At 41.1% G+C, this 22628-nt stretch overlaps 1 protein-coding gene across 2 annotated transcripts; it reads left to right on the top strand.

Moving 5' to 3' along the window:
- Positions 1–2185: 2185 nt before the first annotated feature.
- Positions 2186–20865, top strand: LOC140489291 (galectin-2-like). 2 transcript variants are annotated; one of them, XM_072588679.1, is made up of 4 exons: positions 2186–2282; positions 18241–18317; positions 19039–19210; positions 19858–20865. In XM_072588679.1, exons 1-4 carry the CDS (start codon positions 2277–2279, stop codon positions 20002–20004), a joined length of 402 nt encoding a protein of 133 aa, XP_072444780.1. In that variant the 5' UTR covers positions 2186–2276; the 3' UTR covers positions 20005–20865. The 2 variants fall into 2 exon arrangements, with proteins under 2 accessions (XP_072444780.1, XP_072444779.1); XM_072588678.1 differs by lacking the exon at positions 2186–2282 and adding an exon at positions 10031–10087.
- The last annotated feature ends 1763 nt before the right edge of the window (positions 20866–22628 follow it).

Below are 22628 nucleotides of genomic sequence, written 5' to 3'. Positions count from 1 at the left end.
TCAAGAAAGGTGGTGAAAACTATACACATTACCCCAGAAGGAATTTCACCGATGCCTTGTACAGTTGCAACAATACTTCCCAATTTTTAGACTCCATTTATTAAGCAATAAATGCCAAAATTCCACGTATACCTGAGAAACCTGACTATAGCACACACTGCACAGCGCTTTGACAAAAGAGGTTTCTATAATAAATGGGCCCAGGTGGGAGTACTGGAAACTACAGCACAACCTGACCAAGATTGAAAATTATAGGATTATAAATAGAATGGATAGGAAGGCACTTAACCAAGTCAATAACTAAGAGACATAAATTCATGGTAAGAGATAGAAGGCTAAGAAGAGAGTCGAGGAGAAATGTTTTCACTCAGGATGGTGGGAGTCTGGAACTTCATTGGGTGAGTCAAAGACTCTTGTAACATTTAGGTTAAATTTAGATATCCACTTGTGTTGCCATAGCCTCCACAGCTTTGGGCCAAGAGCTGGAAAATGGGAGTAAGATCTTTGTTGCCTCTGCAAATACAGCGGGCTGAATGACCTCATTTGTGCTGTAAATATCTGAGTCTGTGAGTCTATATGGCATTCAGTGTACTGCCCATCACTGATTAAATGTGTGAGTAATATGTGTCAAAGTGAAGCCATTAGTTCCAGTGTTGCCTTTGAGAAATGGATGGTGCCTATGAAATTTCTTCCATTACTGGACCTACTGTGTTGCCATTTGGAGAAAATGGATGGACTGAAAGTGGATAAGTGTACAAAAACAGAAGTTGCTGGAAAAGCTCAGCAGGTCTGGCAGCATCTAAGAAGAGAAATCAGAGTTAATGTTTCACGCCCGGTGACCCTTCCTCAGAACTGATGGCAGCTAGGAAAATGTCACTCTATATGCAGAGGATAGGGTGGGAACAGTGGGTAAGGAGTAAACAATAAATGGGAATTGAGCCCAAATAGAGAGAACAGTTGGACAGACAAAGGAGTGGATAATGATCTGATGAGGAGAGTGAATAGCTGTTAGTGGAGACTGTTAGTGGCTAACAATAAGTAGTGTGTAATGGCAGACTATGTTATAACAAGGCCTGGTGTGTGGGGTTGGGGGCTAGAACATGGGAGAGTTCAGGCCTTAAAATTATTGAACTCGATACTGAAAATGTAGACCATTCTCAGGGCATGTGTCATGTAAGTGTCTGCTATGCATCAGTACATGGGACTCCTTAGCCAGAGTCACAATGTTCAAGTTCCACTCCAGGGCTTCAGCACAAAAATCAAGGTTGACACCCCAGAACGGTTTAGCACAACAGGTCAGGCAGAGTGTGAGGAGCAGGATAGTCAGCGATTCGGGTGTAAACGCCTCATTAGGGATGTGGGGCTGTTCCAGCGTCACACTTTTTGACTCTGATCTCCAGCATCTGCAGTCCTCACTTACTCCAGAATGGTTATCAGGATGTACTGCACAGCCAGCTTTCAAATGAAATGTTAAAATGAGGCACTTCTCAGAAAAATGCAAAACACCCCACCACATTCTTTTTAAGAAGAACAAGGAAGTTATCCTCACAGTCCTAGCCAATATATTTCAACTCATTGTAAACAACATTACAGTCTGCAGGAACTTACTGTTTTTTTTTAGATTACTTACAGTGTGGAAACAGGCCCTTCGGCCCAACAAGTCCACACCGACCCGCCACCCACCCATCCATTTACCCCTTTTACCTAACACTACGGGCAATTTAGCATGGCCAATTCACCTGACCTGCATATCTTTGGACTGTAGGAGGAAACTGGAGCACCTGGAGGAAACACATGCAGACACTGGGAGACACAGTTAATCGCCTGAGGCGGGAATTGAACCTGGTTCCCTAGCACTGTGAGGCAGCAGTGCTAACCACTGTGCCACCGTGCCACCCATAAATTCTCTCCATGTATACTGCCAGACCTGCTGAGTTTCTCAAGCATTTTTTTATTTCAGATTTCCAACAGCCATAGTTCTTAATTATATTATATTGCTGTATAAATTGACTGTCACATTTCCTCCATTATAGCAGTGACTACATATCAAAAGCATTTAATGTGCTGCAAAGTGTGACATTTCATTGTAGTGAAAAGTGCTTTGTATTTGTATTACTGTTATAAATCATTTGCAAGTGGACTTAAAACTGATACGCAACATGATCAATGATTAACACACTTTGGCTGATATATGCGCTCAGTTCTGCTAATGTTTGTCTCTTCACAAGACTGTCACAACTTCCCTCACATACTTAAGCTTCCTCTGTAGATACAAGATGTCGGTGAGTAGAGTACATGGACTGTCAAGTTGTTTATTATTTTGTCTTTGTGTTTAACCAGGAGAAGGGACCAAGACCCTTTTCAGTAGAGTACTGCCAAATTGTCGAAAGTTTAAAGAGGAAGCATACTCAAGTTAATGTTATGTTTTACTTGAAATGCCATTAAACAAAAAGCTAATCTCTGGCTCATTTCAAAACATGGAATTGATGTTTTGTTTATAATTTGACTCCCCTCAGATACAGAAACGGTTTCAGTCACACTAATTCATACAAGCCAGACCTTAATTTTTTGCAGGAATGCAAATGCAATGCAAGGAAGATAAAATTAGGTTAGAATATGGGAAGCCTGATTGCCAATAAGATTTCAGCATTTAAAAGGATTCAAGTTACTTGAAGTATTGCTTCCAATTCTTGGCACCAATCTTTTGGAATGAGGTGAAGGCTTTGCAAAGGGCACGGAAAAGATTTATTTGGATTGAGGGATCACAATGAATGAGCAATGTGAAGGAGGTGGGTTTGATTTCTTGGATTAGTGGTGCTGGAAGAGCACAGCAGTTCAGGCAGCATCCAAGTAGCTTCGAAATTGACGTTTCGGGCAAAAGCCCTTCATCAGGAATAAAATTCTTGGAGCAGAGTAGGCAAAGAGGAAACTTTATACAAATGCTTAAAATCACGTTGAACAAATTTGACTGTTATTGAAGAAGGAGTAAAGGTTCAAGCGATATGGGGAAAAACCAGGAAATAGCCAGCCCAGTCTTGATTGAACAAATGGCCTCCTCTGTGTTGTACAATTTTACAGTCCGACAGGTTGGTTTAGAAAATCTACTTCTGAGATATTCAATAGTGAAGTGACACAATCTTAAAATTCAAGCTTTTCCACCTCCACATCAAGGAGTGTAGAATCTTTCAGAAAGGATTGTGATCATAGAGGGGAACAACTGCAGTTTGAAACCTGAGAATAGTAATATCCCTGTTAGTCAAGGAAATCGAGTCATTGAATTGCGATGGGTAAATACAGATGAGGCCGAGATCAGCTGTAATTCAGTATACAGGATGCTTACAAGTTGGAAACATTGATGTAAAACTTATTTCATTCTTGCTGTTTAAATTTTATTATTTCCTCTTTGGGGAAAGAAACATCTTGTTCTACTCTTGCCTCAGAGCCATGTCGTTTTGGTGTCTTGATTACTTTGCATATAGGAGACAACACTAATTCTCTCCCTTTCATTTCTTAATTTACACCCATTTTACATCTTTCTTTTCTCCATTGTCAACAACCCCTTTGTTTTTTACACTGGGTCTCTATTCCATCTCTCTTCTTTCTCCCACTCTGAACCTGTGCAAAGTAAAAAATAATTTTCAACACCTTTCAGTTCTGAGGTGTCACACCAGACTCAAAACTTTAACTGTTTCTCTCTACCCATAGATACTGCCAGACTTGCTGGGTATCTCCAGCATTTTCTGTATTTATTTCGGATTTCCAGCATCCGTAGTATTTTGCTGTTAAGTGTTTATTGGATCAAGGCGAATGGTTGGTAAATGTTGACTGTTCTTAATTCTGGTGTCTTGTGCATTCATGGTTTTAATCTCTCCATCATTAGTGACTGTGCTTTCAGTTCCCTGAGCCTAAATTCTGGAATTATCTCCTTAGATGTTTCTGCCGTTTATCTCACTTTCCTCCTTTCAGACACTCTTCAAAACTTGGCTCTTTGTTCATTGTTCAAGCTTTGTTCACTGGACCCAATATCTCAATGTTTGTAGTTCAATTTCGTAGAATAATCCTGTGTTGTGCCTTGGCACCCCCTCTCATGTAAAAGATGTTATACAATTAAAAGTCATTGTTTTTATCCAAATTTCTCCCACTCAAGACTTTTGAGGGTAGGTGTTGCCTCTTGATTCCACACTGGGGATGTTAAATGGTCTGCAGGGCATCAAGCAGAGTACATATAGACTGGGGAAGTACAAATTATTTTGAGTATAGCTTCTCTTGATTTAGTTGATGTGCTACAAGTGCTTCTTAAAGTCACTTCACCATATTTGAAGTTGACCATCAATATAAGCATGTGCTTTATCATTAGTGTTCATATTGAAATAGATTTTCTGGCCCATGCTCTGAGTTCCCTCCCACCATTTCTACTTTACAACTCGTTAAAACCCTATATCGTTAATGGTGTTTCAGGTCATCCCTTCACCTTGGGTGTAAATTTTATTTTGTCAGATTCTAACCCTATAAAGGGCCTTAGGTTTTCCTGTGAAAGGTATCAAAATGCAAGTTGTTACTTTGTCCAGTCACTTCAACACTAAGCTATGTTGGGCTATTTGAAATTTGAAAGCACCAGGGTGTACAATGGTTTACCCTCTGCATTGTCAGCCATAGAAAATATTCAAGGCTGAGCTACAGACAGATTTCATATTGAGAAAAACAGAAATGTAGAAAATGGGAACAGGGGTAGACCATTCAGGTCTCGAGCCTGTTCTATCTTTCAATATGATCATGGCTGATCATTCAACTCAGTACCCTGATCCTGCTTTCTCCCCAGACCCATTGATTCCTTTAGCCCAAATAATCAGATCTAACTCCTTTTTGAAAATATTCAATGTTTTGGCCTCAACCACTTTCTGAGCAGAGAATTCCCCAGGCTCACCCATTCCCTGGGTGAAGAAATTTCTCCCCCTCCACAATGGAGTCAAGGGCCATGGAGGAACATTCAGGAAAGTGAAGAAGACGCCAAATCAAATCAGCCATAAACTTATTAAATGGTGGTACAGACCCGAGGTGCCAAATAGCCTACTCTGTTTCTTATCTTCTTAAGTTCAATCTTCTCTACCACTCTTTCCAACCCAATTGCTGCAGACTTTGATCCTTCACCTAGATTTGCCAATAATTTAAAAAGAATTTTCAAGAAAAAAGATGAGAGTGGTCAGGTTCCTCATAATAACTCTATATTCCTTCGGGGAAAACCAAGATTTTGTAAGTGGATTCCAAGAGGATATAATGCTCCGTTTACTGACAGCGGTTGAATTAGCTTACTTGGATTGCATCATCTCTCTCTCTCTCTCTCTCAAAAATACATTTAGTAAGTGGCAATGAGTAACACCTCAGCAGGAAATTGCAATAAAAAGGATTATTAAGACATAAACCATAAGTGGGTGGGCCTTATCAGGAAAGCAATATAGATAGGGGACCAAATGAATAGAAGGGACATGGTATAATGTGATACTACTAATCATTAAAAGGAAGTATTGTATTTATAGATTCATATAAATTCACAACAAAACAGGAGGTCATGTTTGTGGCAGCTGTCTGTACTGACTTTCCAATTCCTATAGTTTTGTTTGACTTGCCCAAGTTTTTTTGAAATACGTTGAGAATTTCTGTTTGTGCCATCTTTTCATGCAGTGAGAGATTTATTCACTTTTAAGTGTTCAAGACATCCAGCACTTCCTCCTCTGTAATATGGACATTTTTCAAGGTGTCACCATCTATTTCCCTGCATTCTATATCTTCCATGTCCTTTTCCACAGTAAATACTGATGCAAAATAATCGTTTAGTATCTCCTCTGTCTCCTACGGCTCACGGCGCCACACAAAGGCCGCCTTGATGATCTTTGAGGGGCCCTATTCTCTCCCTAGTTACTCTTTTGTTCTTAATATATTTGTAAAAACCCTTTGAATTGTCCTTAACTCTATATTCCAAAGCTATCACATGTCCCCTTTTTGCCCTCCTGATTTCCATCTTAAGTATACTCCTTCTGCCTTTTTACTATTCTAAGGATTCACTTGATCTATCCTGACATATGTTTCCTTCTTTCTCTTAACCAAACTTTCAACTTCTAATCGTTTTAAAATAGTGATGGAAAAGGATAGACCAGAACTAAAAGTTGAATTTCTAAATTGGAGAAAGACTAATTTTGACGGTAATAGGCAAGAACTTTCAAAAGCTGATTGGGAGCAGATGTTTGCAGGTAAAGGGATGGCTGGAAAATGGGAAGCCTTCAGAAATGAGATAATGAGAATCCAGAGAAAGTATATTCCTGTCAGGGTGAAAGGGAAGGCTGGTAGGTATAGGGAATGCTGGATGACTAAAGAAATTGAGAGTTTGGTTAAGAAAAAGAAGGAAGCATATGTCAGGTATGGACAGGATAGATCAAGTGAATCCTTAGAAGAGTATAAAGGCAGAAGGCAGAAGGAGTGTACTAAAGAAAGAAATCAGGAGGACAAAAGGGGACATGTGATAGCTTTGGCATATAAGATTAAGGAGAATCTAAAGGGTTTTTATAAATACATTAAGGACAAAAGGGTAACTAGGGAGAGAATAGGACCCCTCAAAGATCAGCAAGGCAGCCATTGTGTGGAGCCCCAGGAGATGGCGGAGATACTAAACAAGTATTTTGCATCAGTATTTACTGTGGAAAAGGACATGGAAGATATAGAATGTAGGGAAATAGTTCATGTTACAGAGGAGGAAGTGCTGGATGTCTTGAAATGCCTACACAGTTACTGTTTGAATTCATGTATCGCTGGACATCTGAGTATGTCTGGGAAAATTAACCAGCAGTAAAATTCACAACTAATCTTGGAGGAACCTGTTTGGGAGAGGTCACAGCACAGAAACAGATAAGTGGATATGTTAAGCGTAGCCTTACAGTAAGTCTGCAGTAGTGAGTAAAGTTGATTCTTTCTTGATTCTGTTTTATTGTGGTATTTCTCGATTAAACTTAAAATATAAGCCATAAGTATTCATTTAACCTGGAGCAGTATTTTGTAGAGGAATAAAACAGTGCTATTTTCTGGGTCTGTAGATTGAAAGGAGCAAAAATGGCCTTTAGTAGAGTGATATGTTCTTCTTGTCGGATGTGGGCATTTAGGGAGAGTTTACAGGTTACTGAGGATTATATCTGCAATAAATGCCATTAGTTGTGAATCCTATCAGATCGAATGGATCAGTTGGAGACAGTTAGAGGCAATGAGGAATTTATAAGAGCAAGGGGATGTGATGGATTGCAGTTATAGGAAGGGGGAAAAGCCACAGATACAGTCACATAAGTGGGTTAACGCCAGGAAAGGTAAGAGAGGTAGGGAATTAGTGCAGGATTCTTCTGTGCCTATCCCCATTTCAAACAAGTATGCTGTTTTGGAAAATGTAGGGGTTGATGGATACTCAGGGGAACGTAGCATGAACAGCTAAGTTTTTGGTATTGAGACTGGCTCTAAAACAATGAGGGGTACATCGGGTTCTAAGAGATTGATTGTGTTAGGGAGCTCTCTAGTCTGAGGTACAGACAGATGTTTCTGTGGCCAGCAGCGAAAAATCAGAATGGTGTGTTGCTTCCTTGGTGCCAGGATCAAGGATGTCTCATAGAGGGTGCAGAATGTTCTCAAGAGGGAGAGGGGCCAGCAGGAGGTCATTGTACACACTGGAACCAATGACATAGGAAGGGAAAAGGTTCAGATTCTGAAGGGAGATAACAGAGTTAGGCAGGAATTTAAAAAGGAGGTCCTCGAGAGTAGTAATATCTGGATTACTCACGGTGCTATGAACTAGTGAGGGCAGAAAAAGGAGGATAGAGCAGATGAATGCATGGCTGAGGAGCTGATGTACAGGAGAAGGATTCAAATTTTTGGATCATTGGAAGCTCTTTTGGGGTAGAAGTGACAGTACAAGAAGGACGGATTTCACATAAATTGGAAGGGGACTAATATACTGCCAGGGAGATCCTAGAGCTCTGTGGGAAGCTCGGGAAGTAACTGCTGGACCTCTTACTAAGATATTTGTATCATCAATAGTCACAGCTGAGGTGCTGGAAGACTGGAGGTTGGCTAACGTGGTGCCACTGTTTAAGAAGGGTGGTAAGGACAAGTCAGGGAACAATAGACCAGTGAGCCTGACGTCGATGGTGGGCAAGTTGTTGGAGGGAATCCTGAGGGACAGGATGTACATGTATTTGGAAAGGCAAGGACTGATTAGTGATAGTCAGCATGGCTTTGTGCGTGGGAAATCATGTCTCACAAACTTGATTGAGTTTTTTGAAGAAGTTACAAAGAGGATTGATGAGGGCATAGGGATAGATGTGATCTATATGGACTTCTGTAAGGTGTTCAACAAGGTTCCCCATGGGAGACTGGTTAGCAAGGTTTGATCTAATGAATGTAGGGAAAACTAGCCATTTGGATACAGAACTGGCTTGAAGGTAGAAGACAGAGGGTGGTGATGGAGGGTTGTTTTTCAGACTGGAGGCCTGTGACCAGTGGAATGCCACAAGGATCAGTGCTGGGTCCACTACTTTTCATCATTTATATAAATGATTTGGATGTGAGCATAAGAGGTATAATTAGTAAGTTTGCAGATGATACCAAAATTGGAGGTGTAGTGGACAGCGAAGAGGGTTACCTCAGATTACAACAGGATCTGGACCAGATGGGCCAATGGGCTGAGAAATGGCAGGTGGAGTTTAATTTAGATAAATGCGAGGTGCTGCATTTTGGGAAAGCAAATCTTAGCAGGAAGTATAACTTAATGGTAAGGTCCTTGGGAATGTTGCTGAACAAAGAGACCTTGGAGTGCAGATTCATAGCTCCTTGAAAGTGGAGGTGCAGGTAGAATAGTGAAGAAGGCATTTGGTATGCTTTCCTTTATTGGTCAGAGTATTGAGTACAAGAGTTGGGAGCTCATGTTGTGGCTGTAAAAGGACATCGGTTAGGCCACTGTTGGAATACTGCATGCAATTCTGGTCTCCTTCCAATTGGAAAGATGTTGTGAAACTTGAAAGGGTTCAGAAAAGATTTACAAGGATGTTGCCAGGGTTGGAGGATTTGAGCTATAAAGAGAGATTGAAATAGGCTAGGGCTGTTTTCCCTGAAGCGTCGGAGGCTGAGGGGTGACCTTATAGAGGTTTATAAGATCATGAGGGGCATGGATAGGATAAACAGACAAAGTCTTTTCCCTGGTGTGGGGGTGTCCAGAACTAGAGGTCATAGATTTAGGGTGAGAGGGGAAAGATATAAAAGAGGCCTAAGGGGCAACGTTTTCACTCAGAGGGTGGTACGTGTATGGAATGAGCTGCCAGAGGAAGTGGTGGAGGTTAGTACAATTACAACATCTAAAAGGCATCTCGATGATATATGAATAGGAAGGATTTGGAAAGATATGGGCCGGGTGCTGGCAGGTGGGACTGGATTGGGTTGGGATATCTGATCGGCATGGACAAGTTGAACCGAAGGGTCTTTTTCCATGCTGTACATCCCTATGATTCTATGACCTCCTCATTGAAAAAGCGTTTTCTTCAACTCTCCTGTAATCTTTCTATCAAACTTTAAATTGATGTTCCCTGGCTATTGACGTCTCTACTGAAGCTCCTTCCTACCTATTCTTACTGGGCATGTATACCTGAATTAGATGTCCCTTTGGTCACCTCTGTTCCAAAGGAAGGAAACACAACCTTTTCAAAACGTCATCATCTCTCTCAACAATTATGGCTGAACAATTGTCCTCTGATGTTTGCACTGTAAGGTCTTTGTACTACACTGGATCAATACAGGTTCAATAATACTAATAGCAGAATTGTCTAAGGCTTATGTTCAGGCAATGAACAAGTTTACTCACTGGCAACAAGTACTTCCTTTCAATTGTAATGTGTTGATTACCATGCAACACTTTCAGCAAGTCAGTGCCCACTAGTGGTGGTTGAATCAGCTGACTTTGATTGCATCATTTCTCTCTCTTTTCTCTCCGGTGATTCTGAATCAGTAATCTAAGATGGAGGATGGGTTAAAAATTGAGGCTGTAAGAGCTGCTCTCTTTTTTGAGGTATTTTGAGTGTTGGAGCCGATTTGCTTGAATTATAGGAGCAGTAATTACAGTTTTACAAGCTGTTGCATTGTTTTGTAAATTTGGGGAAAAAGACGAAAACAATGACACTTTAAAAAGGAAGAAGAGAAACAAAGACAGTGACCATATGGGAAGTAAACCAAACGGAGTAGTAAAATCTGCACAGCTGTCTAACCCAGCTAGCAAGCTGCATAGCTAACTGCCTCTGCTGTTTTATTTCAAGTATCTATAGACATTGGAATTCATCTAAGTAAAATTAACAAACAACTAAATTTACAGCTGATCTTGGAGAAACCTATGTCAGGGGGTGGGGTGTGGGGTGCGGGGGAGGTCGCTCACACAGAAGAGCAGCTAATTGCTAGTTTTTAAGTGTAACCTTACTGTTCTTCTGTAAACCTTCAAGTGAGTAGAATCGGTTCTTTTTTGATTATGTTTTTATTGCGATTTGTCTCTTGATTACACACTAAAAATATTTTTAAAAGGTACTAAATTAAGCTGGAGCAGTATTTACAGAGCAGTAAGACTGTCTATTTTCTGGGTCTGTAGATTGTTAAGGTGCAAAGACAGTTTTTAATAGAATGATGTGCTCTTCCTGTTGGATGTGGGTGATTAGGGAGAGTTTCCATGTTACTGATGATTATGTCTGCAGGAAGTGTGTTTGGTTGCAAATCCTATTGGATAGCATGGATTGGTTAGGGGGCAGTTAGAGACAATGAGGAATGTACAGGAGCTGGGGGTATGAAGGATGACAGTTGCAGGAAGGGAGATAAACCAAAGATACAGTTAGGTAGACGGGTTACCTCCAGGAAAGAGAGGAGAAGGAGGCAGGTAGTGCAGACATCTCATATGTCTATCCCCATCTCAAACAAATACGCTGTTTTGGAAAATGTAGGGGGTGATGGACTCTCAGGGAAATGCAGCATTGACAGCCAGGTTTCTGGTACCGAGACTGGCCCTAATGTAACAAGGGGTATGCCAGGTTCCAAGTGATCAATTGTGATAGGGGACTCTCTAGTCAGAAGCACAGACAGACATTTCTGTGGCTGACAGTGAGATACCACAATGGTGTGCTGCCTCTCTGGTGCCAGGATAAGGATATCTCAGAGACGGTGCAGATATTCTCAAAGGAGAGAGGGACAAGTAGGAGGTTGTTGTACACATTGGAACTAATGACACGGGATGAGAAAAGGATGAAATTCTGAGGAGACAATATAGGAAGTTAGGCAAGAATTTAAAAAGGAGTTCTTTGAGGTTAGTAATATCTGGATTACTCCTGATACCACAAGCTAGTGAAGATAGGAATAGGAGGATAAAGCAGATGACTGCATTGTTGACGAGCTGATGCAGTGGAGAAGGATTCACATTTTTGGATCATTGGTCTGTACTCTGGGTAGAAATGATTTGTATAAGAAGGATAAATTGCACCTGAATTGGAAGGGGACTAATGTACCGGCGGGGAGATTTGTTAGAGCTGCTCGGAAGAATTTAAATTTGTAACACGAAGTGGGGGGTGGGGGGGGGTTGCAATCCAGGGTGATAGTGAGGAAAGAGATCCATCTGAGACTAGTACGGTTGGGAAAAGGGGCAAGTCAGTCAGGTCAGGCAGGAACAAAGCAGAGAACAAGATAGGACTGATAAATTAAACTGCATTTATTTCATTGAAGGAGGCCTAACAGGAAAGGCAGATGAACTCTGGGCATGGTTGGGAACATGGGACTTGGAAACATAGCCATTTCAGAGTCATGGCTCAGGGATAGACAGGACTGGGGTATAGATGCTACAGGAAGGATAGAAAGGGGGGCAAGAGAGAGGGGGAGTGGCATTTTTAATTAGATGTAACATTATGGCTGTACTTAGGGAGGTTACTCCTGGGAATATGTTCAGGGAAGTTATTTGGGTGGAACTGAGAAATAAGAAAGGGATGATAATGTTATTGGGATTCTACTACAGACCCCCCCAGTAATCAGCAGGAAATTCAGAAACAAATTTGTAAGGACATCTCAGTTATTTGTAAGAATAATAGGGTGGTTATGGTATGGCATTTTTACTTTGCAAACACAGACTGGGGCTACAATAGTGTTAAGGGCTTAAATGGACAGGAATTTGTTCAATGTGTACAAGAAAGTTTTTTGATTCAGTATGTGGATGTACCTACTAAAGAAGGTGCAAAACTTGACCGATTCTTGGGAAATAAGGCAGGGCAGGTGACTGAGGTGTCAGTGGGGAAGCATTTTGGGGCCAGTGACAATAATTCCATATGTTTTCAAATAATAATGTAAAAGGATAGACTGGATCTAAAAGTTAAGCTTCTAAATTGGATTAAGGACAATTTTGACAGTATTAGGCATGAAATTTCAAAAATTGATTGAGGGTGGATGTTCGCTGGTAAAGGGACAATATGTACCTATTAGGGTGAACGGTAAGGCTGGTAGGTGTAGGGAATGCCAGATGATGAGAGAAATTGAGGTTCTGGTCAAGAATAAGAAGGAAGCAAATGTCAGATACGGTAGAAGAGATCGAGTGAATCCCTAGAAGAGTATAAAGGCAGTAGCAGTATACTTAAAAGGGAAATCAGGAGTGCAAAAATGGGACATGAAGTAGGGTTAAGGAGAATCCAAAGTGATTCTACAAATATATTAAGATCATAAGGGTAGCCAGGGGGAAAGTAGGGCCCCTTAAAGATCAGCAAGGCCGCCTATGTGTGGAACTGCAGGAGATGGGGGAGATACAAAATGAGTATTTTGCATCAATGTTTGCTGTGGAGAAAGATATGGAAGGTAATGGATGGAGTTCAACCTGGATAAATGCGAGGTGATGCATTTTGGAAGGTCGAATTTGAAAGCTGAGTACAGGATTAAGGATAGGATTCTTAGCAGTGTGGAGGAACAGAGGGATCTTGGTGTGCAGGTACATAGATCCCTTAAAATGGTCACCCAAGTGGATAGGGTTGTTAAGAAACCATATGGTGTTTTGGCTTTCATTAACAGGGGGATTGAGTTTAAGAGTCGTGAAATCTTGTTGCAACTCTATAAAACTTTGGTTAGTCCGCACTTGGAATACTGCGTCCAGTTCTGGTCGCCCTATTATAGGAAAGATGTGGATGCTTTGGAGAGGGTTCAGAGGAGGTTTAGCAGGATGCTGCCTGGACTGGAGGGCTTATCTTATGAAGAGAGGTTAACTGAGCTCGGACGTTTTTCATTGGAGAAAAAGAGGAGGAGAGGGGACCTAATTGAGGTATACAAGATAATGAGAGGCATAGATAGAGTCGATAGCCAGAGACTATTTCCCAGGGCAGAAATGGCTAACACGAGGGGTCATAGTTTTAAGCTGGTTGGAGGAAAGTATAGAGGGGATGTCAGAGGCGGGTTCTTTACACAGAGAGTTGTGAGAGCATGGAATGCATTGTCAGCAGCAGTTGTGGAAGCAAGGTCACTGGGGACATTTAAGAGACTACTGGACATGCATATGGTCACAGAAATTTGAGGGTGCATATATGAGGATGAATGGTCGGCATAACATTGTGGGCTGAAGGGCCTGTTCTGTGCTGTACTGTTCTATGTTCTATGTTCGATGTAATGAACATGGGGAAATAAATAGTGACATCTTGAAAAATATCCATATTACAAAGAAGCAGGTGCTGGGTGTCTTAAAACACATAAAGGTGGATAAATCTCTGGGACCTAATCAGGTGTACCCTAGAGCTTTGTGGGAAGCTAGGGAATTGATTGCTGGGCCCCTTGCTAAGTTATCTGGATCATCAATAACCATAGATGACGTGCCAGAAGACTGGAAGTTGGCTAACATTGTGCCAGTATTTAAGAAAGGTTGTAAGGAAAAGTCAGGGAACTATAGACCAGTGAGCCTGACACTGTGGTGGGCAAGTTTTTGGAAGGAATCCTGATGGACAGGATTTACATGTATTTGGAAAGGCAAGGACTGATTAGGAATAGTCAACATGGCTTTGTGCATGGGAAATGGAGTCTCCTTAACCTGATTGAGGTTTTTGAAGAAATAACAAAGAGGATTGATGAGGATAGTGTGCTGGATGTAATGTATATGGACTTCAGTAAGGCATTCAACAAAGTTCCTTCTGGTAGACTAGTTACAAGGTTAGATCACATGGAATACAGGGTGAACTAGCCATTTGGATACGGAACTGGCTCAAAGGTAGAAGACAGAGGGTGGTGGTGGAGGGTTGTTTTCCAAACTGGAGACCTGTGACTAGTGGTGTGTCACAAGGATTGATGCTGGATCCACTACATTTTGCTATTTATATAAATGATTTGGATGTGAACATTGGAGGTATAGTGAGTAAGTTTGTAGATAACACCAAAATTGGAGGTGTAGTGGACAACGAAGAAGGTTACCTCAGAGTACAACGGGATCTTGATCAGGTGGGTTAACGAGCTGAGGAGTGGCAGATGAAGTTTAATTTAGATATATGTGACATGCTGCATTTTGGAAAGGGAAATCAGGGCAGGACTTATACACTTAATAGTAAGGTCCTGGGGAGTGTTGTTGGACAAAGAGATCTTGGACCGCAAGTTCATAGTTAGTTGAAAATGGAGCCGCAGGTAGATAGGATATTAGGAAGGCGTTAGGTATGCTTGCCTTTATTGAACAGTGCATTGAGAATAGGAGTTGGGAGGTCATATTACAGCTGTACAGGACATGGGACAGGCCATTTTTGGAATACTGCATCCAATTCAGTTGTTTCTGCTCTGGGATGTTTGAAATTTGAAAGAGTTCAGAAAAGATTTATAAAGATGTTGCCAGGGTTGGAGAGTTTGTGGGAGAGGCTGAATAAGCTGGGCTTGTTTCCCTGGAGCATTGGAGGCTGAGGGGTGACCTTTGGAGGTTTATAAAAACATGAGGGACATGGCTAAGGTGAATCGCCAAAGTCTTTTCCCTGGATTAGGGGAGTCCAAAACTAGAGGGCATAGGTTTAAGGTGAGAGGAGAAAGATGTAAAAGGGTCCTATGAGGCAACTTTTCATGCAGAGGGTGGTGTGTACACAGAATGAGCTGCCACAGAAAGTGATGGAGGCTGATACAATAACAACATTTGAAAGGCATCTGGATAGATATATGAGTAGAAAGGATTTGGAGGAATATGGGCCACATGCTGGCAAATGGGATTAGATTAATTTAAGATTTCTGGTCAGCATGGACAAGTTGGACCAAAGGGTCTGTTTCCATGCTGTACTCTAACTGGGAATAATTGACACCATCGAGGCAGGGTAGGTAGTTAACAAGTCAAGTTTGGTAAGGTACTGCAGGAAAACCTACTAGGTCTCACAGTGGAAAACCTTCCACAAAAACCTTGGACTTAGCCAGAAAAAAGGTAAGATTCAGTCCAAAATACCTGTGTACATCCTTGTACACATTTACTGAAAAAGTCTTATTACCTTGCCTTGGGCAATCAACTCCTGACCTCATTACAGCCTTAGTTCAAACATAGAAAAAAGAGCTGAATTCCAGAGGTGTGGTGAGAGTAACAGCCTTTGATATCAAGGCCATATTAGACCAAGGATGGTGTCAAGGAGGCCTAGCAAAACTGGAATCAATGGGAATCAGGAGGTAAACTCTCCATTGGTTTGAGTCATTGCTAGCACATAGGAAGATGGTTGTGGTTGCTGAAGGCCAGTCCTTTCAGCTCCAGAACATCTCTGTGAGATCCTCAGTGTAATATCCTACTCGCAACCATCTTCACTTGCTTCATCATTGACCATCCCTCCATCATAAAATCATAAATAGGAATGTTCACTAGTGATTGCACAATGTTAAGCACCAGTAGCGACGACTCAGATACTGAAGCAGTCCATGTCCAAATACAACAAGATCTGGACAATATCCAGGCTTGTGTTGACAACTGGCAAGTAGCATTTGTGCCACACAAATGTCAGACAATGATCATCTCTAATAAGAGATAATCTAATCACCATCCCTTGACAGGCAAAGGTGTTACCATCACTGAATTCAGCACTATCAAGATCTGGGGGGCTTATAATTGACCAGAAACTTAATTAGACTTGCCATATAAATACAATGGCTACAATAGCAGGCCAGAGGCTATGAGTGCTGTGGCGAGTAACTCTGCTTCTCATACTCCAAAGCCTGTCTCCATCTCCAAAGCAAAGTCAGGAATGTGATGGAATATTCTCCACTTGCCTGGATGAGTGCAGCTCCAACAAGAAGCTTGACACTGTCTAGGACAAAGTAGCTTGCTTGATTGGTACCACATCCACAATCTTCGATTGCCTTCACCACTAACGCTCAATAGCAGCAATGTGTACCTTCTACAAGATGGAATGCAGAAATTCACCGAAGATCCTCAGGCAGCACCCTTCAAATCCAAGGCTACTTCCATTTAGAAGGGTAAGGGCAGTAGATACATGGGAACACCACCACCTGCATGTCCCTCTCCAAGCCATTCACCATCCTGACTTGGAAATGTATCACTGTTCCTTCACTGTCACTGGATCAAAATCCTGGAATTCCCTCCCTAACAGTATTGCAGGTCAATATAGAGCAGGTGGACTGCAATATTTAAAGAAGGTAGTTCACCACCACATTCTCAAGGGATGGACAATAAATACTGGCCAGGCAGCAATGCCCACATCCCACAAATAAATAAAAAAAAATTTTCAAAGGATTTAATACTGCATAGATCCTAGATCAACAGACTTGTACCTTTATGACATGGCATATGACGAGTCAGTGTAAAGGTACCCAACTCAACTGCAGTCGCTCTCTCTATGTAAGTTGGAGTCAGGATAGAATGTTTACTTAAATCAGTCTGCAGTTAGCACAGCAACCAGATTATATTGCGTTAGTCTGTGATTTGTAGCCAACTAAATTGTTAATGATGATCAGAAACTTCAAGACATCTGGCTCAACATGAACATGATTCTCTGGTGATATATATGATGCAGACAAATACACAGAAACCATAAAACATATCAGCTATCATTATCAATAGTGATTAATGTTATCATGTACAGTCATCCCAGTACTATTCAGTAGAAATTCAATTTGCCTCTCATTATGTAAAAGAAAGATTCCGACCACTGAGTCATGGTAAAATAATTGAAAGCTTTCAGGTTGTGGAAGAAAAGGTGTCACCATTATGTTCTTAAAAAGCAGGCACACATTATTAAATGTTTGTGTATGGTTTTTCTGTGCATGTGGATGTGGTTTATGTTTGTGTATATTTTGTATGTTTGTGTGTGTGTGTGTGTACAGAGGAGCCTTGATTATCCAGCATTTGATTATCCAAAGTTTAGATTATCCAAACAAATATATCTATCTATCTATAATCCGGCACTCGATTATCTGGCATTCAATTAACCACCCGAGTCCTTTGGATAATTGAGGTTCCTCTGTACTCACAATTTTACATAAGAACGTTAAAATAAAAATTGGAGCCTGAGTGGTTTTCTCAGGCTCTCATGGCGGAGAACAACATCATGGCTTTCTGATGTGGCCCCACTTATTCAGTTGTCAATAAGGAAACCTACCTAACTTAGCCTTGAACATATTCAATGGACCAAACTCTGCTGTTTGCCGGGAACAGAATTCCAGCAAATACTAATGATCTTGGGGGACCCTTATTTCAATAATGTGTCCCCTAATTCTGTGTTCCCTCAAAAAGGGAAACATCTTCTCAGTATGTAATCTGTCAAGCACTCTCTGAATATTTCTAACTGGGGGTCAGTTGACTGAAGAACTGATTTGCAATGCAGAGTGATGCCAACAGTGTGGTTCAATTCCTGCACTGGGGCTGATGTTATGAAGGACTTTCCACCTCAACCTTTTCTCTCACCTGTGGCATGGTCACTCTCAGGTTGAATTATCATTGGTTGTCTATCTCCAGTGAGACAGCAGCATGGTGTGCTTGTAGGATTGTGGCAATTTTACATTATATTCTTCTAAACTCAAACGAATATAGGCCTAACCTGTTCATCCTTTCCTCTTTCATCCCAGATGTGTAACTCCATTACTCAGTACCTTTGTGAGAATATGTGTACAAATTCAAACCTGTTCATAGTGGTAATCTGTGGGGATTTTTGCAAAGGAAAGTCATTATGTGTGGTAGTATTGACATTGTTTCCCTTCCAATTTTGAAAATAGTTTGAAATGCATAACATTAATTTGAAGAGCGGAGAAACTCTGAAGATTAAAGGAAAGATTTCCGATGACGCAGACAGGTAAGATTTAATTTTCTTTCTTCTCTTTGCCCTGTTTCTTGACCAAATGCCTGCAAAGAAAATTCTAACTGCAAACAGATATAACATCAATGTACAAAAGTATGCATAAATTTGTGTATTGTCCACATATACAAGGAAAGTGTACTGATAAAGCTCAGAGTGCAAGGACATTGTGGTTATAACCCCATTCCATAAATGTGAGCATAGAACTGAGGGCAAGCTACACTGTCAAATATGCAAACTTTTTAATATTTCATATCTCTCGAGTTATGCAAAGATGTCAATTGATTTTCATGAAGATTATTTACAGAATTAATGCCTTAAAATGTCTCCACCATACAGTATTTCAACTTTCAGCTTCTAGTAGCTTTCTACTTGTCTATTTATCTTTCTCTCCTTAACACCGAGGCTTGACCAATCAAGCACAGTGGCATAGATTGGTTAGCCGACACATATAATAAAGCATAAAAAATTGAACACTGCATCAACTTTCAGATGAGATGGTCAACTGAGGAGACCTTTTTTTATCGTCTCCAGTGGAGAACAGAGTTCTCCCAGAGTCCTTGATAATATTTACCCCTTCACCAACAGGACAGTTTATCTGGTTATTTCCTCGTTGCTGTTCTTCTGCCCCATACGTGCAGAAATACGCAGTACCCTCCCAGACTAACCACAACCAATGGGAAAAACGGTTGATTCTCCAACTCCTTTCTGGCCACAGATTTGCAGTGAACTTGGGGAGCAGTGAAGGTCATCTTGGGCTCCACTTCAACCCTCGTTTCCACGATGATGTTGATGGTGCTGTAATTGTCTGCAACTCGAAGTGCGATGACTGCTGGGGCAGTGAGCAGAGGGATATGGAGTTCCCCTTCACCAAAGGGATTGAAATCAAGGTAAGGGCAGCCTGAATATTAAGCATTGGCAAGGTAACCTTGCTTCCCTTCGCAAATAGTGAAGCGGTAAAATTATAACACATTACCAACTGTGCAGTAGCATCTCCTGATCAAAGCAGGGAGTTTTATTGCAGCAAATGCAGGAGGAATAGTTACATCACACAAGTTTGCCGAATAAAGCCCACACAGGTTGCTTGCAGCTGTGCTGTCTCTATGAATGATAAATAGTTGAAAGATTGCAAGTCAAATCATAGAGGCAATATTTTTACATGTGAACACTTTCAATAATTAATTTTAAAACTAATGGTGCAGGGAAAATATTTTGTATGGTTGTCTTGCAAAAGTCATCCTCTTGGCATCAAGAATCTATTTGCTTTCCAATTGTTATGGGAAGTCAGGTTGCCAAGATGATAGGCAACCATTAGCAAGGATGGAGTCAGCAAAATCAATCACCTGGCTGAGATCTTGCCCCAAAGTAACAATGTCAAGACCTCCCTGGATTCTGGTGCATGGTCTTACTGAATGGCAAACCAGTATGATGGGCCAAATGGCCTATTCCTACTTCTTAAAGTAGGATGCAGGCCCAGTTTGAAAATTTTAGCTTCATTTTACTCTTATTCAAACCTTTCTTTTCTTTATTTCCACAGCTATATGTCACTTTCAAGGGAGACAGCTTTGAAATAAAGCTCCCGAACGATCATGTGTTGGAGTTCCCCAACAGATTATCCTTGGATAAAATCGACTACATGTCTGTGTGGGGAGACTTCAAAATGGCTTCCTTCAAGTTCATTTAAAATGTCTGCAACACCATACCAGCTCCCACACACAAAAACGGAGCAACCAATGAGTGCTGGAAATTAGGAAATGTAGTAAATGTTGGAAACATGCAGTTCTGTCAAGTGCCTGGATGCAAAAGATTTGATTTCATGAGAGCCTCCACCAAACATAGTGGATGATGACATGGTTCAACACTGAGCTTTCCTCTTCAGAGTTATAGATTCAAATCCAGTCTAGATTTCTTGGATGAGGATCTTCCCTTGCCACTGGTCTCAAAGACGCTGCGTAAAATTAGTCCGGGCAATCTTAGTTCTATTCATACGGACCCATTAGTGACAATCCCCCCTCTTAGGAAAGGCTTAAAGATGGTCCATGTATGGAATGGATTAGCAGAGCAAGTTTTAAGGGCCGAAAGGTTAATGAGAACAAAGAACTAGGACCAGAGTGGGCAATTCAGCCCCTCGAGCCTGCTCCATCATTTAATACAATCATGGTTGATCTCAGCTTGGCCTCAACCCCACTTTCCTGCCCTCTCTCCAGAACACATTATTAATTAAAAATCTATTTAGCTCCTATTCCTATTTTCTAGATTACTTAGCCTCTGGCTTTTGTACACTTGAATTGGGAGTAACACCCATCGCACAATGTAGAAAAATATTCCTATTACTCAGCACAAGGACCACAGAACATAAATATTCAGGGAGAGAAGACCTCATCCAACCTCTTTGAATCTGTTCCAATCTAAGTGATTGACTCGCATCATCAATTTGGCTTTTTCCTTCTGAGCAACCTATATATTTCTTATATTTTTCTTATTGATAGAAATGCAACTACTGTAAGCCATCCATAAATAAAACCTCTTCTTGTGAGACTAATCAGTTCCTTGATGATGATTCTCATTCTATTATGGGTTAACAGCAGGAGAAGCAAAATTGTATATGTTCACTTTCTTTTCCCCTGATTCTGCCAAGGAATGTTAGAGGCATCTGGTTTATTGGACGTGAGGTTTGGGTATATCAGAACATATGGGGTTCATAATACTGAGGTATAGTATATATAAAATCTTATATAAGATTGAATGTGTCTCTGACAACTGCTGGAGGAATGCTGCAATACATCAGGGTGTGGATGGATAGGTTAGGTGTCTTTATTGAAAGAGGGGTACACAGGGAATACAATGGAGATTCACCAGGTTAATTCCTGGAATTGTTTTATCAAGAGAGATTGAGGAGACTGCAGTGAAACAGTGAAGGAATGTTGATATATATTCAAGTGACACTGTGACAAGGATGATGTGTCTTGGAGGAGAATTTGCAGCTGGTAGTTTTCCTGTGAATCTGCTGCCTTTATCTGTCTAGATGGTATAAATTTCTTGTCCCACTTTAGCTTAATTTTATCATTCCTTTCCAATCTACAAATCACTCCCTCACCCAACATTGGAGCACCCAGATATCTTTCCTGTGCCCCATATTTGCTGAACAGATCAGTTGTGCCTTTTGTTTTGGAAGTTGTCCCTGTCCCTTTCAAGGGTGTTATATATTCATGAATCAACATTAATAATCACTGTTGGAGGAAGTGCAAATCAGTGTCACAGCAAATATATAGTCCTTTACAAACCTTATTTAAGGCAGAATGTCAATACATTGGAGGCTATTCTGAGAAAAGTTTACCAGAGTTAATAAAACATAAACAGAAATTGCTGGAGAAACTCAGCAGGTCTATCAGCACTTGTGGAGAGAGATGAGTTAACATTTCAAGTCCAGTAGCCCTTCTTCAGAAAAATGTTAACCCTGCTTCCTCTCCACAAATGCTGCCATACTTGAGTTTCGTAGAACATAGAACATTTAGAACATAACAGCGCAGTACAGGCCCTTCAGCCCTCGATGTTACGCCGCCCTGTCACACTAATCTGAAGCCCATCCCACCTACACTATTCCATGTACGTCCATATGCCTGTCCAATAGTGACTTAAATGCACTTAAACTTGGCGAATCTACTACCGTTGCAGGCAAAGCATTCCATACTCTTTCTACTCTCTGAGTAAAGAAACTACCTCTGACATCTGTCTTATACCTATCTCCCCTCACTTTAAAGTTGTGTCCCCTCGCGTTTGCCGTTCCCATACTTGGAAAACGGCTTTCCCTGTCCACCCTATCTAACCCTCTGATTATCTTGTATGTCTCTATTAAGTCACCTCTCAACCTTTTTCACTCTAACGAGAACAGCCTCAAGGCCCTCAGCCTTTCCTCGTAAGACATTCCTTCCATACCAGGCAACATCCTAGTAAATCTCCTCTGCATCCTTTCCAAAGCTTCCACATCCTTCTTATAATGCGGTGACCAGAACTGTACACAATACTCCATGTGTGGCCGTACCAGAGCTTTGTACAGCTGCAGCATAACCGCCTGGTTCTGGAACTCAATCCCTCTATTAATAAAGGCCAAAACACTGTATGCCTTAACAACCCTGTCAATCTGGGTGGCAACTTTCAGGGATCTGTGTACATGGACACCGAGATCTCTCTGCTCATCTGCACTCCCAAGAATCTTACCATTAGCCCAGTACTTTGCATTCCAATTACTCCGTCCGAAGTGTATCACCTCACGCTTGTCCACATTAAATTCCATTTGCCACCTGTCAG

Source organism: Chiloscyllium punctatum, chromosome 18 (genome assembly GCF_047496795.1).
Source record: "Chiloscyllium punctatum isolate Juve2018m chromosome 18, sChiPun1.3, whole genome shotgun sequence".
Classification (NCBI taxonomy): domain Eukaryota; kingdom Metazoa; phylum Chordata; class Chondrichthyes; order Orectolobiformes; family Hemiscylliidae; genus Chiloscyllium; species Chiloscyllium punctatum.
Note: the sequence above shows the minus strand (reverse complement) of the source record. Positions and strands in the feature narration are given on the sequence as shown.